The following is a 13983-nucleotide window of genomic DNA, read 5'->3' on the forward strand; positions in this document are numbered from 1 at the left end:
TGTCTATTCAGCAAATTGAGAACTTGAAACATAAATAAGTGTGGATCCCAGCTGATCCCAGGCTGTCAGGCATTAGGCAGACCAAGTCTTAATATATATACAAGCATTATATTTTAGCCTCTGCTCTAATCTAAAGCCAAGTGTGTTAGGGATAGTAAAAATATGTTGTGTAATGAGATACTTGAACCTGAAGGGTGAGAGCTAAAGTCATTCTGTGTAGTTTCAAATGAGGATTCAGTGCTCTGCACTGTGTACACTGTTAAAAATGTTTGTATCTGTAATTTTCAAAAAAAAAAGAAAAAAAAAGTGAAAGTAAATAAATTAAGTAGTTAACTAGTAATTACCTTACCATTGTAACCTGTGAACAATGCATTTTTTTTTTTTTACATTATTTATTGTAAAAACAATGAATTACCATATAATTTACAATGAAAAACAGTAAAAGTGTCATGTTTTGGGTTTTGTTTCTTGTTCTTGTCATTGTCATGTTTCTGTGTCTTGTCATGTGATTCCATGGTTGTCATGTGATCCTGCCATGTGTCTTGTCATTGGTTAATAGTCTGATCATTGTTCACAGGTGTTCCTTATATTGTAATTAGTCTTTGTCTTGGTCGAGTATTGCATGTTTCCTGTCGTTGTTCTTGTTCTTGTTCTTGTTCTTGTTCTTTTTCTTGTCCTGAGTTTCCAGTTTGATGCCTCGTCATGCCCTTGTTAAATTATGATTATATTTTATTTTAATAGTTTTGTTTCTTCTCATTTTTGTTCAGAAATGCTATTATGGTGCAGTACATTTCAATGTAAAAAGTTTTAACTGGATATTTTTTATTAATGTAGATCAAGATGGTATTTAATGACAGGTGCTCCTTACCCCCCTTTACTAAATGATTGGCCTCTCAATATGGAATTCCCGGTGATAAATTAAAAACAAACATGTTTCATGTTTGCTTTCCCCATTCTTTAATTCTGGCTTGAGGCAACTTGCCTGTTGGCGATTTGATCAGATGTCTGTTGAACTGGTTTATGCTGATGAGTTTGAAGTTTTTTTGGTTTCGTTTTAAGAGAATGTTTCACAACAGTAGTGTTATCAATTCTATGATTATTCATTCATTTATTTCATGGCACTAGGCACTCAAACCAAAAAGTGTCTTTTGAAACACAGATGACTTATTTGTCCAGGTTCTCTCTGATTTCTAGGAAGTTTGTGATGTGTCAGGAAGATATCTTATCCTATATCTATAAACGGTTCTCTGGAAGTGTGCCCCCCCCAAACACACACACAGTTTTAACCAGTTGACTTCTCTCTCATTAGTATGTCACGACAAATCAATATAGGTCTATTAATACAAAGACAAACCATTTACATCACAGGTTAGGTTATCACATTCTCATTATGTCACTTTTAGTTCTCTATAGACTTAAAAAAAGATCTCTACATTTCTGTGGCAAGTGGCAACTGTACAATCAACAGTCTCATCTCTAGCCAGATTTTTTTCTCCAGTGAACATTCTCACAGATATCTCTCTAGTCAGTGAGGAGAAATCATGAGTGATCTCTAGTGACCATAGAAACATGGTTACCATGGCAACTTTCCTTGTCTTTCCCACATGTCATTAATACTAAACTAAATATTCAATATTCAAGTTACACCAACACTGTTTTGAGATGAAAATAAATTCAGAGTGAGTGCACTGCAGAAGGAAGTCACACACATCCACTTTTTCTCTTGAGATTATAATGATGTTACTTTTGTAGGATATACAGAAAGAAGTTAGCTTTATATGGGCAGGTGCCAAAAACACAGTCTCTTCTCAGATAGCCACTGTAAAAACAAATCGGTGAAATTTACGGTAAAAAACTGGCAGCTGTGGTTGCCAGAAATGTACTGTAAAAAAAAATATGGTGGCAACTGGCAACAGATTTAACTTAAATGTACAGTAAAAAACATATTCCATTAATTTATTTTATGTTAATATACCAACATATTCTAATATCTGTTTTATACCTTTGTAATGCACTGACAACCACCAAACACAGGTAGTGATAAGAGTCAGTAAGGCTAATGCAGAGTTGTAGTCAGTTACTGACCACCACAAACAATCAGCAGCCACATTTTACAGTTCTTCCTGAACCAAAACAGCGAGCTTATGATGCGTTCATGCTATGTCATAACCGTAATTATGAGATGGCAACCCGTGATTTTCTACCTGGAGCTGTTATGTGCTTTGAGACATGAGGTAATTTAACGCAGTCTCTCATGACGCTTTGCAGACTCTGCTGTGTGTGTTTTGAAGGAGGCGTGGCTTTGGAGACACTCTAAAGGGAGGGTGGGATCTCATGCTTTCAAGGCTCCAAAATTGCCTACCCTGCCTTTAATACCTATTTTTGTTGTTGTTGCTGTTTTTAAGTTAGGAAATTAAAAAAGTGCAATGTTAGTGTGTCATTCCACACAGAAATTCTATTTATTTTTGTCATACATTGACTGTCTTTATTTTTCATACCATTTATGGACTAAGAGTGTGTGTGTGATTTCAGTGCATTTACAATAGCAGTCTCGTTCCCTCTTATAATAAGATACATTTGTCTATTTTTTTTCCAGGTTCATTATCCAGATGTGGAGAGAGTTGAGTGGCTAAATAAGGTGAGACAAGTATAATAATTCCCTGTCCTTCATCATTTTAAAATAATCATCATCCACCACCAGTATACTGTACATGTGGCTGCAGTCAATAATCTGCAATCTGATACGCTCTCTCTCTCTCTCTCTCTCTCTCTCTCTCTCTCTTTTGCTCTATTGGTTTTACACTGGTGGTGATATAATCCAGTTCGCTATGCTCATGTTATATTACACATACATAGCCATCATTTTTCACCCTCTGTGTGTAGCTGTGTAGAACCAGTGGCTTTTTTAAAATATTAATTGTACATATACATTCAGTGACTCCCAGTCTTCATAAAACATGCCTGATTTGAATATTTCATTGGCATCTTGCCCAGCGGTGTAATTTATGTACCTGAATAGCCTCATTCTTCTGCAAAGTATGTCTGCAACATTCAAAATCATGCAAATCTATTTACATGAAACACTGCAGAATCACTCATGTTTTTAAACATGACAAAAGTGAGGAGGATAAAAACTCTTATTGTACTGTATCATACTAATATTACAACCTAAATATTCATACACATGCATTTTGAAACACATAAATGTGATATACATACAAATGTAAAAATATTGTTCTATTCAGTCTCTTTTTTTGTCAGACTATCTACACCTCTAACTTAGTTCAAAGGCTTATAGATGTTATTTCTTTGCTTTCAGACAAGCCATTTGTCTTTCCAGATTTAGTTAATTCTGTTTGTGCCATCCCATGGCTACCTGTTCTCTTTTCATGGGGAATCGTTTCCAAATGCTTAGAATATTTACAGTTAGTCAAGTTATAACATGTCCTCAGGCCTGTTTGAACAAAACCTGTGTACCTTTGTGTGATCGGCAACCTTGTTGTGAAAAAAAATGAATTTTGAATTGACTTATTTTCAAGTCAGTAGCAGTAAGGAATGAAGATGCCTTAAGTACCTAAGTTTTACTCAGTTGCTGAGCAGATACACTCTTTGCCTTTCAGACGGTGAAACAGATGTGGCCTTATGTGTGTCAGTTTGTGGAGAAGCTGTTTAAAGAAACAATCGAGCCAGCCATCAAAGAAGCCAATGCCCACCTCAGTACATTCAGCTTCACCAAGATCGATCTCGGAGATCAGGTACCCTTATGGAACAAAAATATATGGGAATATACTGCAAAATATAATGCGATAGTGTAAAATGCGAAACTGTTAGTGTTTAATGTTCTATTATTTTGGTCTGAGTTTTTGGGGTTACCATTGTGCTATTGTGCTGAAGAGTATAGAGCCTGTGGTGAGGTTGACGATTGGCCGAATACCATAACGACTATTATTACTATATTTTAAAAGTAATGGCTGTGCACTCCTCAGCACAGTGATAGTCTCTTGGATAATTACTTTAGTACATGCAGGTATGCTTGTGCTTTTGTTAACTAGCTTGAAAATATGAAACATTTATAATGTAAATAATTTAAAAAAAGAAGAAATATATTACATTATATATAGCCTACATTATATATATATATATTACATCTCTATGTGTGTTTATGCTGCATGAGTAAATATATCTGCAATATATTACACATGCAGTACCATTTCTGATCACACATCGATATATCATGAAGTATATTACTGAATATAAAATAGTAAATAGTAAATTAGTAAATGAAAAGCGGCAATTCCTTATGTATTATTCAACATATTGTATTGTATTAACACAATATATTATTCTGTATATTTTCAAATATACTGTTAAACCATTTAATATATTGATCATTCAAATATGGGAAATATATTTTCTTTTCATCAGGGTATGCACGCTCACAGAGTTCTCAGGGCTCTCATTCATCTCTCACAGAGGCCATCATATTAGAGAACATGTAAATGTCTGTTCATGATGTTTAATATGACAGCAGTCAAGCTTTGACCCAAGCCTCTTTTTTTTTCAGAGCTTTGACCCAATATGACCTACACTTTATACACAAAAACACATCGCATACTCTCTTTTTTTTTTGGCTCCTTTCCCTCTGAATTAGCCTGTGATTTAACATACCCTGGTATTTAACCCCTCTGTGTGATAGACATGAGACAGACGTCATGAGTCTGGCTCTAATCCTGGCTGCGTCCGAAAGCATATAAATGCTTCCTTCGGAGGACGCATTCCAAGGTAGGAAGGCATCAAGGCATGTCCGAATCCAATGTTAGCTTGACTTCCTGTTTCCTGAGATACCTTCTTTTGATCAATTTTTGAAGGCAGCATAGATGTACAGTGTCCTTCGCTGCCTTTAATATCTCACAATTTTGGGGTTTCCATTCCATGACAGTTGAGCTAAAAAATAAAGATGGTGTCTGAAAGTTACAATTGGTGGTCAGTTTGTGTGTAAATGTTTTCCATTTTTGATGTAATTTCTAACAATAAATTACTATTACAGTAATTAAATATTCGCTTAGTTATCACCAAAGCTCGTTCTATTTTGCTGTAGATCATTAAACCGTTACGCTGCCTCAGAATCCGTTTCGTGAGCTACCTTCGTGCGCAAACACTGCCTGCATAGTCACTGCCTGATAAAGCAGCGAGGCAAAAAGTCAGCTGCCTAAGTTTTCGGACGCAGCCACTGTTTCTGCCCCCTGTTCCCATTATTTCCTGTGCTGTCACCACTATTAATTATTAATAAAAAGATTTATTAAAAGAGAAACCAGTGGATTCAGCCTAGCCCATTCACGCCTAGCATGCGTACACTGCTCATGTGTATTATTGAAAGAATTGTCAATTATTGTCAATTTGTTCAACTCAACCTCAATCAAGGAGTTTATAGCCATAAAAATATTTTAGCTGTATATTTTTATACTGTGCAGAATATTCATATATTTGAAGGCACAATGGAAGTACAGAATGGCATGCTGTTGTACTCCATCACAGAAACTTTCAAAGACCAATAATTAGATTCCATCTTCCCATCTTAGGTTAACTGCACATCAGAAGTGTTAACTTTTATCTAACCTGATTTTGTAGATATGTATTGCGTACATTTTTTTATTCTTAATTTTTCTACATTTTGTCATGCCTTTAGTCAGGAAAATGGCCAGCTACCCAATCGGAGCTAATCACATTGTGCTGGTGTTTTTGTGTGAACACCTGGGGCCTGATGTATAAACGTTGGTTATGCACAAAATGGGCATAAATATGTGCGTATGCAATTTTCCACGCACATATCGGGAATTATAAAAAATAAACTAGGTGTAAATATGTGCGGACGGTACGGACACTCTAGACCGCGGACTGAGCAAAGTAATGAAGTAAACAGAATGATTTAAAAACTCAGATTTTTGATTAAATATTGATTAAATATTCCACTCTCATGGAGTTAAGCACTGAAATTACATGAACTCATACAATGAGGATTGCTTGCTGCATGATAAATCCGCTTTAAATTGTGTTTTAAATAGCAGAGCACATGTTTTGAGAAAATAGTTTTGGCCGAATAAGGATCAATTATGCGCACTTGATGCGCTCATTAATCGAACGGTCCATTCATCCATTTGACTTGGTCTGGTGACACAGTACTGTACAACCTGTGCAGCATGCAGGTGCTATTGGTGTCATGTGCAGACAGACAGTAGCCTAATGATGAGCCCTTTCATGGTCTTTCCAATATTCTGAAAAATACCAATGTATTTGAAGGAGTTTGAAGGAAATAGTGAGATATGTACGTTTTATTTTTAAAATGTTTTGTCAGTGAGTCAATTATTTACACTGCAAAAATAAGGCCTATCTGTTTCCATTATAAAATATATAAACATCCTAATGTTTACCTGGTAGGCAAAATTGCATACATTTGGTGTGTTTAAAACAATTAAAAATACTAAGAAAATAAAATTTTTCATAAAATTTTATTTATTTATTCTAAAACAGGGTGAATGAGGATAATAACAAGGATAGTGAATGATTTTTTGCAATGCAATGTGACAGCACAAATGGCATTTATAGTCATATTTTCCAAATGTCTTGTATCGTTAAACATGGTATCACGTGGATGGGAATATTCATATGGAAATGATATGCAGATGAGGATATGCATAGTAAAACTAGGCGTTGTATGCTCCATATGGTTATTCCGGGGAGGAGACAGGGTGGAGAATGAGATACATGTATGCACAATCTCTTCTGCTGACTATGTTTTAAAAATGGAATTTTGCACAGGTTCTGGCATATGCAAGGTTTTATAAATCTGAAAATTTGACTTTTATGCATACGCACACTTTTAGGATGAAATCTATGGAAAGTTTTATACATGAGGCCCCAGGTTACGGCAGTGGACAGCCTTTCTGCTCTTAAAGCCTTTGTAAGAAGAGACTGTGCTTTAGCACTGCTATAAGAAACTGTACACACTTCACACAACTGTGTAAATATAACTAAGCATTAAGTCAAAAGCACCTTCAATCATTTAATTATGAAAATCATGTATTTGGCTTATGCAGCAGTTCACAATGGGATTTGATGCTATTACACCCTATGAGGGCATGAAACAGGCATGCATGGTGTTGGCTTTTATTCAGCAAGTCAAATTTATACACAAATTGTTCACATCATTTTTCCGAGGGAATGTATAAATAAGTGAATTGAAAGCCAATACGGTATAATTTCTGATAGTATTCTGATAATAATACATTGATCTATTTAGTCTGAACGATGTTTCATTTAAAAGACTGTATGTTATGTTAAGACCATCTTGCATATTTTATTGAAGACAAGACATGGCTCAACTACTTGCATTAAAAAGCTTCATATTGCATCAGGAGTAGGAAGGTTGACGTAAGAAATTTAAACCTTTTGGAAAAGCTTTCCAGCTGTCAGATGGAAATAGTTCATGTTGTCAGGGCTCTTTGGAGGAATGCATACGGTTAAAGAAATGGCAACCCCCCTGACGGGGCATCTGTGCTCATCTCTGTCACAGCCTCTCAGGATCAATGGGGTCAAAGTTTACTCTGAGAACGTGGACAAACGACAGATCATCATGGACCTTCAGATCAGGTGACATCACTTTGATAAGCCTTTCTGACATCTTTTGATCATCCTGGTTGTGCCACGTTTTTTTATTATTTGTCCGTTCTCTTACAGCTACGTTGGAAATACTGAAATCGATGTGGATATCAAAAGGTACTACTGTAGAGCGGGGATCAAAAGTATACAGGTATATTGTTATATTTTCTCATAAAACATTTAAGAGTGAGATTCTCTTCTCTTGTACCGCATAAAGCAGTAGGATTGCATTTTCCACTATTATTTATACACAACGCATATACATCAGCTCTGTTATGGCATCTTCCATTGAGTTTGTCTCCATGACCCAATGGATTATGCTAGCCAAGGCCAGAGAATTAATTTGTTGGATACAGAGAAGCTCTTTCCTATATTGTGATGCAACCACGTGTTTCATGGAAGGAATTCCGTGAACTGAACGGAGCCTATTTTTACAGAAAGGGTGTGTGTATTTATAGGAAGGCGTGTAACCAAATACTGAAATGCCCTTGTACTGTTTGTAATGCAGGATCAGACATATACATGCATGCTCACACAATGACAGTTTTGTGCATGATTAATGGAGCTATTTCATTCTCTCGCATTAAACACGTAGTAAGGTAATCTCTTTGTGTGACAGCATGCTGTGTTTATGTATGATGTATTTTTTTTTCACTGTACAAGGTCTAAAATACCTAGAGAGAGATATCTGTTAGCATTCCCATTCATGTCTATGATAGTTCTGAAGTATGAGACCTGGAGGCTGCCATCTTTACTTCGTGGACACTCAAACAATTGAGACAAACAATTGAGATATAATAAAAAATAAATAACAGTCCATTTCATAGTTTTAAGAGCCCTTGTGCAGTAAAATAATTAGTCACTGGTAAAAGATGTACAGTCATTTTAATGAAAAACTTTAATGTTGCAAGGTGTCATGAAATTTTTGGAATACGTGTATTCAAATTGTGTACTCAAATGATTGTGTAAGTTTATACGTTTATGTATACGGCACCTTTCATACGCAATGGTAATTCAAAGTGGTTTACATATGAGCAGTGTTCGAATTGAGGGGGGGCTGGGGGGGTCCGGGACCCCCCATAAGCATCAAGGGACCCCCCATAAGGCCCAAAAAAATTACCTCGGGGGGTCCCCTGGTTTTTCATTAAAACTAAAATAATAGAAACATAATTTATTAGGTAATATTAGAAAGTACGCTCCTATTAGAAAGTAATTCAAATTAGATTTGCGTCTGAAAAGACGCTCAAATTTATAAACAGATACATTTTATTGATCGTGCCATTTATATGCCAAAAATTGTTTTTTTTTTTTTGCGTGTAAATGATACACACTGCAAACCCCTTGGGTAGGATTAGGGGTGTGGAGTACGTGCGTATTACACGCCATAAAGTGCATATCAAATGCACGCAAAAACTATTTTTGGCGAATAAATGGTACGAGAAATAAATTTTGTGCTATAGATAAGCACTTTCACGAGAGTCTGGCAGAGTGGATCCTCATTTTCACCTCACGATGACAGTAAGATAATATTTCTTTCTTTTATGATTGTTTGGTAATTTACTGATCTGAATAGAATTTCGACATTAACGGTTGTCCGGGACATGTGCGTGTGTTTTTTAAGGGACAAGTGAAAGAGAATTGTAGCCTACTTGCCCAACCGGACAAATGCCCTGATTAAAACAATTTTCAATATCAAAAAAATAAAATAAGAAATAACGTAGGCCTACTCGGTTAGGCTACTAACATAACCTCAGTTCCCTGAGAGTAGGGAAAGAGTATAGAGAGTACAAATTAGGGAAAGAAATGCCCTTTATAAAGCTAAAAAAATTATTCTGATAAGAGTGTTTTCCAACACTGATGTAATGACACATTGACAATTTAAGTTTGAAGGGAGTAAAGCCTCTGTTTAGGCTGGAAATGTAATTTTGACAAAAGAAGAACTTTTATTTTAAATAAATCTTAATTTTAAATCAGCCTACATTGTGATATTTCATCATATTATCATGCTTAACACTGAGAATTTGAATAATTGAAATGTGATGATCAGATACAGATATCTAAATCAGAGAATATCATAGGTTCGGGAGGTTGGCGGGTGGATTATTTAGTTTTAACAGCAGATTCTGGGGACTCAAAGTGCACCAGATTAATGAATTTATCTTTAAAATGTACAAAATTTTCTTCCCCCTAGAGGTACCGAGCTTGGGGGGAACCCCCCAAGAGCTTTGACACAATTCGAACACTGCATATGAGTGATTAAAAATAATCATAAACAGTACCCAAGTAATAAAAAATAACATTTAAAATGATTTAAAATTTAAAATGTATTTAAAAATGATTAAAAATAAGCAATAAAAAAAGAGTAGTACAGTAAAACAAATAAGAAAAATATTACATTTCTGTTCACAGTTTTACAGTTCTGACATTTGGGGTTATTGGTTGCTTATTGTCAGTTCTTTTTCACTGATTATTATAACCATCTAGTGAGATTTTCACACTAAAGTGACTAATAAGTCAGAAAAAGCCCTTGTGTGCACTGTGTACATTGTACATTGGCTGATATAACGTCTTCCACTCAGTGTTATGATTCCATAAAGACTGGTCGAGGAAGGACATTCCCTTGAGTTATTTGTTCTCAGCAGCTCTTTGGCAATAAATGATTGTTCAAAACACAAGCTCAAAATGATGGTTGTAAAGTTAAATGTCTTGGAGCGCTGTCAAAAGCAAAATAAACAAATGCATCAGTATCGAGATCCTAAAACATTCATCATCAGCCTTAGGTGCCTAGTGGTTAGTTCGACAGTGCTGCTCTCCCACTGCAAAAATTATTCTCTTGTTTGTTGATTTCCAGAAAAGTTAATCATTCTTAGAACAAGATAGGTTTACATGAGAAACAATTTTGCATAAGCCATTAAGACTTAATGTCTTGTTTACTGAAAGATAAAGATATTTCATGTTGCCTTAAGAGGAGTAGGATACACACAAACCTATAGTGAGAATCTTTACCAGTGTCTCTCTCTCTCTCTCTCTCTCTCTCTCTCTCATGTACATGGCCTGATGTATGAATAGCTACATGGAGTTCTGCGTGTGATTCTTGAACCACTTTTGGGGAATATGCCGCTGGTTGGTGCTCTATCCCTGTTCTTCCTCAAGAAACCAGTGAGTTTACAAACTTAAACAATTCTATTCCCTTTTTTACTATATTTGCTGCCTGTTGTCCTGACTTGTGTTCAACTTGTATTTGAAATAATGTGCGCATTTTTCCAAAACAAAATCTATTTTACCATCACAAGCAAATGAACTTTGTCTTTTGAGTTGCTGTTGTTTGCAGTAATTTAGCTCTAGAAATAATATTGATTACATTTATATCTTTAGCAGATGCCCTCTAATAGCAACCAAGCGTGCCGCACAAGCCCTGAAAAGTGAAGCCAAAACATCTCGATCGTCCCCCGGTGACTGGTCCTAGTATAGGTCATAAACCCCGTCTCCCCGTGTTATTCAATGGGACTTGAGACCAACTAAACAATTTAATTACACTTCAACTATCTTTTTTCCGAAGGTAGTTTCTGTCATTTACTGTAGTTCTTATCACGCTGATGTAAATTCAAGTGTTTGTTTTTAAAATAAGTTTGTTTTTAGTTAGTTATTTGATGCTATAAAAACGGTGGTGTGACGTCATGATTGACAGCTGTGACTGACAGGTTCTCTGAGCGAAGTAGTCACAGAAGCACCAACAGACTTTTTTTCGGGATCTTCGGAGGACTGAGGAGATTGGAGCTTTAAATTTAATATCTAAATTTCTATAATTAATTATTTCACACCGAGAGTGATTTCGCGGTTTTACTTCCTGCTCACTACTGCGCAGGTCTGGTCCCGAGATCGCTATTGCGCAGACTCAAACCCCAAGATGTCAGCGCCATACTGGGACACTGGCGGCTTCACTTCTCACCAATGGAAGAGAGCGAAGGGGCGTCGTCCATATTTTTTTACAGTCTATGATAGCAACTTACAGTAACGTGCATGCATGATCCAACCCGATTTTTTGTGATTTTGTTTGCAAGCTCAAGGTGATACTCCAAGTTTCTACTGTACATACAAAGTCATGGGTGAGTGTTAGGCCTAGAAAGGAAGCATCTCAAGGAAGGATGGTTAAAGGGATGGTTCGGAGTAAAATCAACCTAGGGTACTTTGCACCATGACCTCAGCCAAACACCCCCCCAGAAGCTTTTTTTTCCCCTTGGTCGAACATTATTAAAATTTGAGCTTATTTAGAGATATCAGCTGAATGGCTTAGTGCAGGCGCTAACGGATCCAAGGTTGTATCTTGTAAATTACCCCACTAATAATGCCAGGAAAGGTACCAAACTTCTACAGTAGTACAAATAGGTTCTGTACTCATAAAACGAGGCATTGGAAAGTTTGTAAGTACATCAGGAGTTCATTTAAATAACACTTGCCTGATGGCTTATGCTACCGCTAACCTGGACGTGTATCATAGAGTCAGATAAGGTAATATAGAAGACAGAAAAGGTCAAAAAGGTTTTTTACCTGTCAAAGGGCAGCTGAATGACTTCAAGACATTTACAGATAGACAGGGTCAAATTTCACAAAATCAGAACCCCGAAGGCATTTTGTGATTATTTATATTGTACAACATTTCTAGGGGTATTAAGGGGTGCTGAATCCAAATCTGCTGTATATGAAGCTCAAAAATGTCCCAAAATGCCTCAAAATTGAGAAATTCAAAATGGCCGCCACCGCCAGGCTGAAATCAATTTTTCAGTATATCTTTTTGACTAAACAAGGTACAAACATGAAATAAATGTGCTTTTGTAAGTTTTCCTACATGGGCAATTCAATGCCATATTCAGATTTTAGATGTCATGTGAAGAAACTGCTTAGATATTGCAAAAATAGTTGTTTTTAACTATGAACTATTATTAACTAATTAATAATTAAGTTATTATTATTAATATTATCAGGCTACTTTTACTTAGTTTGTATTTTGTTATGAGGTAAAATGTGTCAAATGTGCTGCAATGCACTCCCAAACCTTTGCCCTCCCCAATATCATACCACCCCTCCCCCGAGCTTAGCCTTTCTCACACTTCTCAGAACGGCTGATCGGAAACATAAGACAGCTAACAGGTAAAGTCATGTCCAGTGTATATTTTCATAATGTGACATGTTTTCATAAACATCCCAAGGGGATCAATAACGTTTCTATCTATCTATGTAGTTTAAATAATTGCAGTATATATTTTAGCATTTTTGCTCACTAAAATAAGCCTATTAGCGCGATTAGCTAGATGACATCAAAGTCAGTAAACTTAACACACTTGCTTTTACACTGACTGATTGGAGGAAATACTTTAAATTTATTTCATTTAACCCTTTCGCACGTACGATCACACCGGTGTGATCAGTCTAGGCTGGTCCCTGGAGCATACGATGGTTAGTGCATCACGTGATCAAGTGCTAAATTCAAATGTGCTTTCACACGTTGGCTGGCACTGAGCCAGAGACAGGCGCGCTCAGAGCTGTCATATCTCAAAACTTTACAGTGTTTTCAACCACATAATGTTTATTTTAGGTTTCAGACATATAAATTCACATAAGTACTAAAAAAAACAATACATTTAGAGTATGTAAAATACACACTGATGTCTATGGAAGAGGCAATAATAATCCCTTCCATTATAATTAGACACGTCTTATTCATATCAGATACACATTGTGTAAGTAACTTCAAAGTTTACTCTATTCTTCTCCCAGTTCACCAGCCACTTATGTATTTCGGGAGAAGTGGATGAATTCACGTGTTGTAAATCCAACAGATCTGATTCTCTGAACTGCGTCTGGGGCACTGGCGAAGCTAGGGGGTGGCCGTGGCCACCCTTGGTCTGAGCTTGGCCCCTTTGGCCACCCCTCTCACAACTGCTGTTTCTGTCTCTTTTTTTTATTGACAAAAAGTGCGTTTTTTTTAAACGCTGAACCGTCTCTTTAAGACCACAAAAAACGTGAGACTTTTCAGACGCACACTCCAACTTCACCTCAGCGCCAGGCGCAAGTCAAACGAGTGCGGAAATGTGCAAGTGCCGAGTGAGCTTCAGCAGAACATCAGACAGTGATATGCACATAGTAAATATAGAGTCAATCTTTCTCAACTGGTGGGTTGCAAGACCGTTTTGAGGAAGTCGAATAGTGTGAAGGCAACAACAAACGTAATTCTCTTTTTTTTTTTCTGATGCTACTTTTATTTTAGAAGATGTGTGTGAAAGCTGGTGACACTTCTGTCAGATGCTGAGATAAAGGGCGTTGTCCTTG

At 36.4% G+C, this 13983-nt stretch overlaps 1 protein-coding gene across 2 annotated transcripts in view; it reads left to right on the top strand.

The window, feature by feature from the left end:
* esyt2b (extended synaptotagmin-like protein 2b) overlaps positions 1-13983 on the top strand; it is a 42758-nt gene that overhangs the window by 1080 nt on the left and 27695 nt on the right. For both annotated transcript variants that reach the window (XM_084403542.1, XM_084403543.1), the window contains exons 2-6: positions 2597-2638; positions 3621-3755; positions 7571-7647; positions 7735-7807; positions 10726-10815. In XM_084403542.1, coding sequence (XP_084259668.1) covers positions 2597-2638; positions 3621-3755; positions 7571-7647; positions 7735-7807; positions 10726-10815 — 417 coding nt within the window. The remainder of the gene's footprint in view (positions 1-2596; positions 2639-3620; positions 3756-7570; positions 7648-7734; positions 7808-10725; positions 10816-13983) is intronic.

Source organism: Rutilus rutilus, assembly GCF_951802725.1.
Source record: "Rutilus rutilus genome assembly, chromosome: 3".
Lineage (NCBI taxonomy): Eukaryota > Metazoa > Chordata > Actinopteri > Cypriniformes > Leuciscidae > Rutilus > Rutilus rutilus.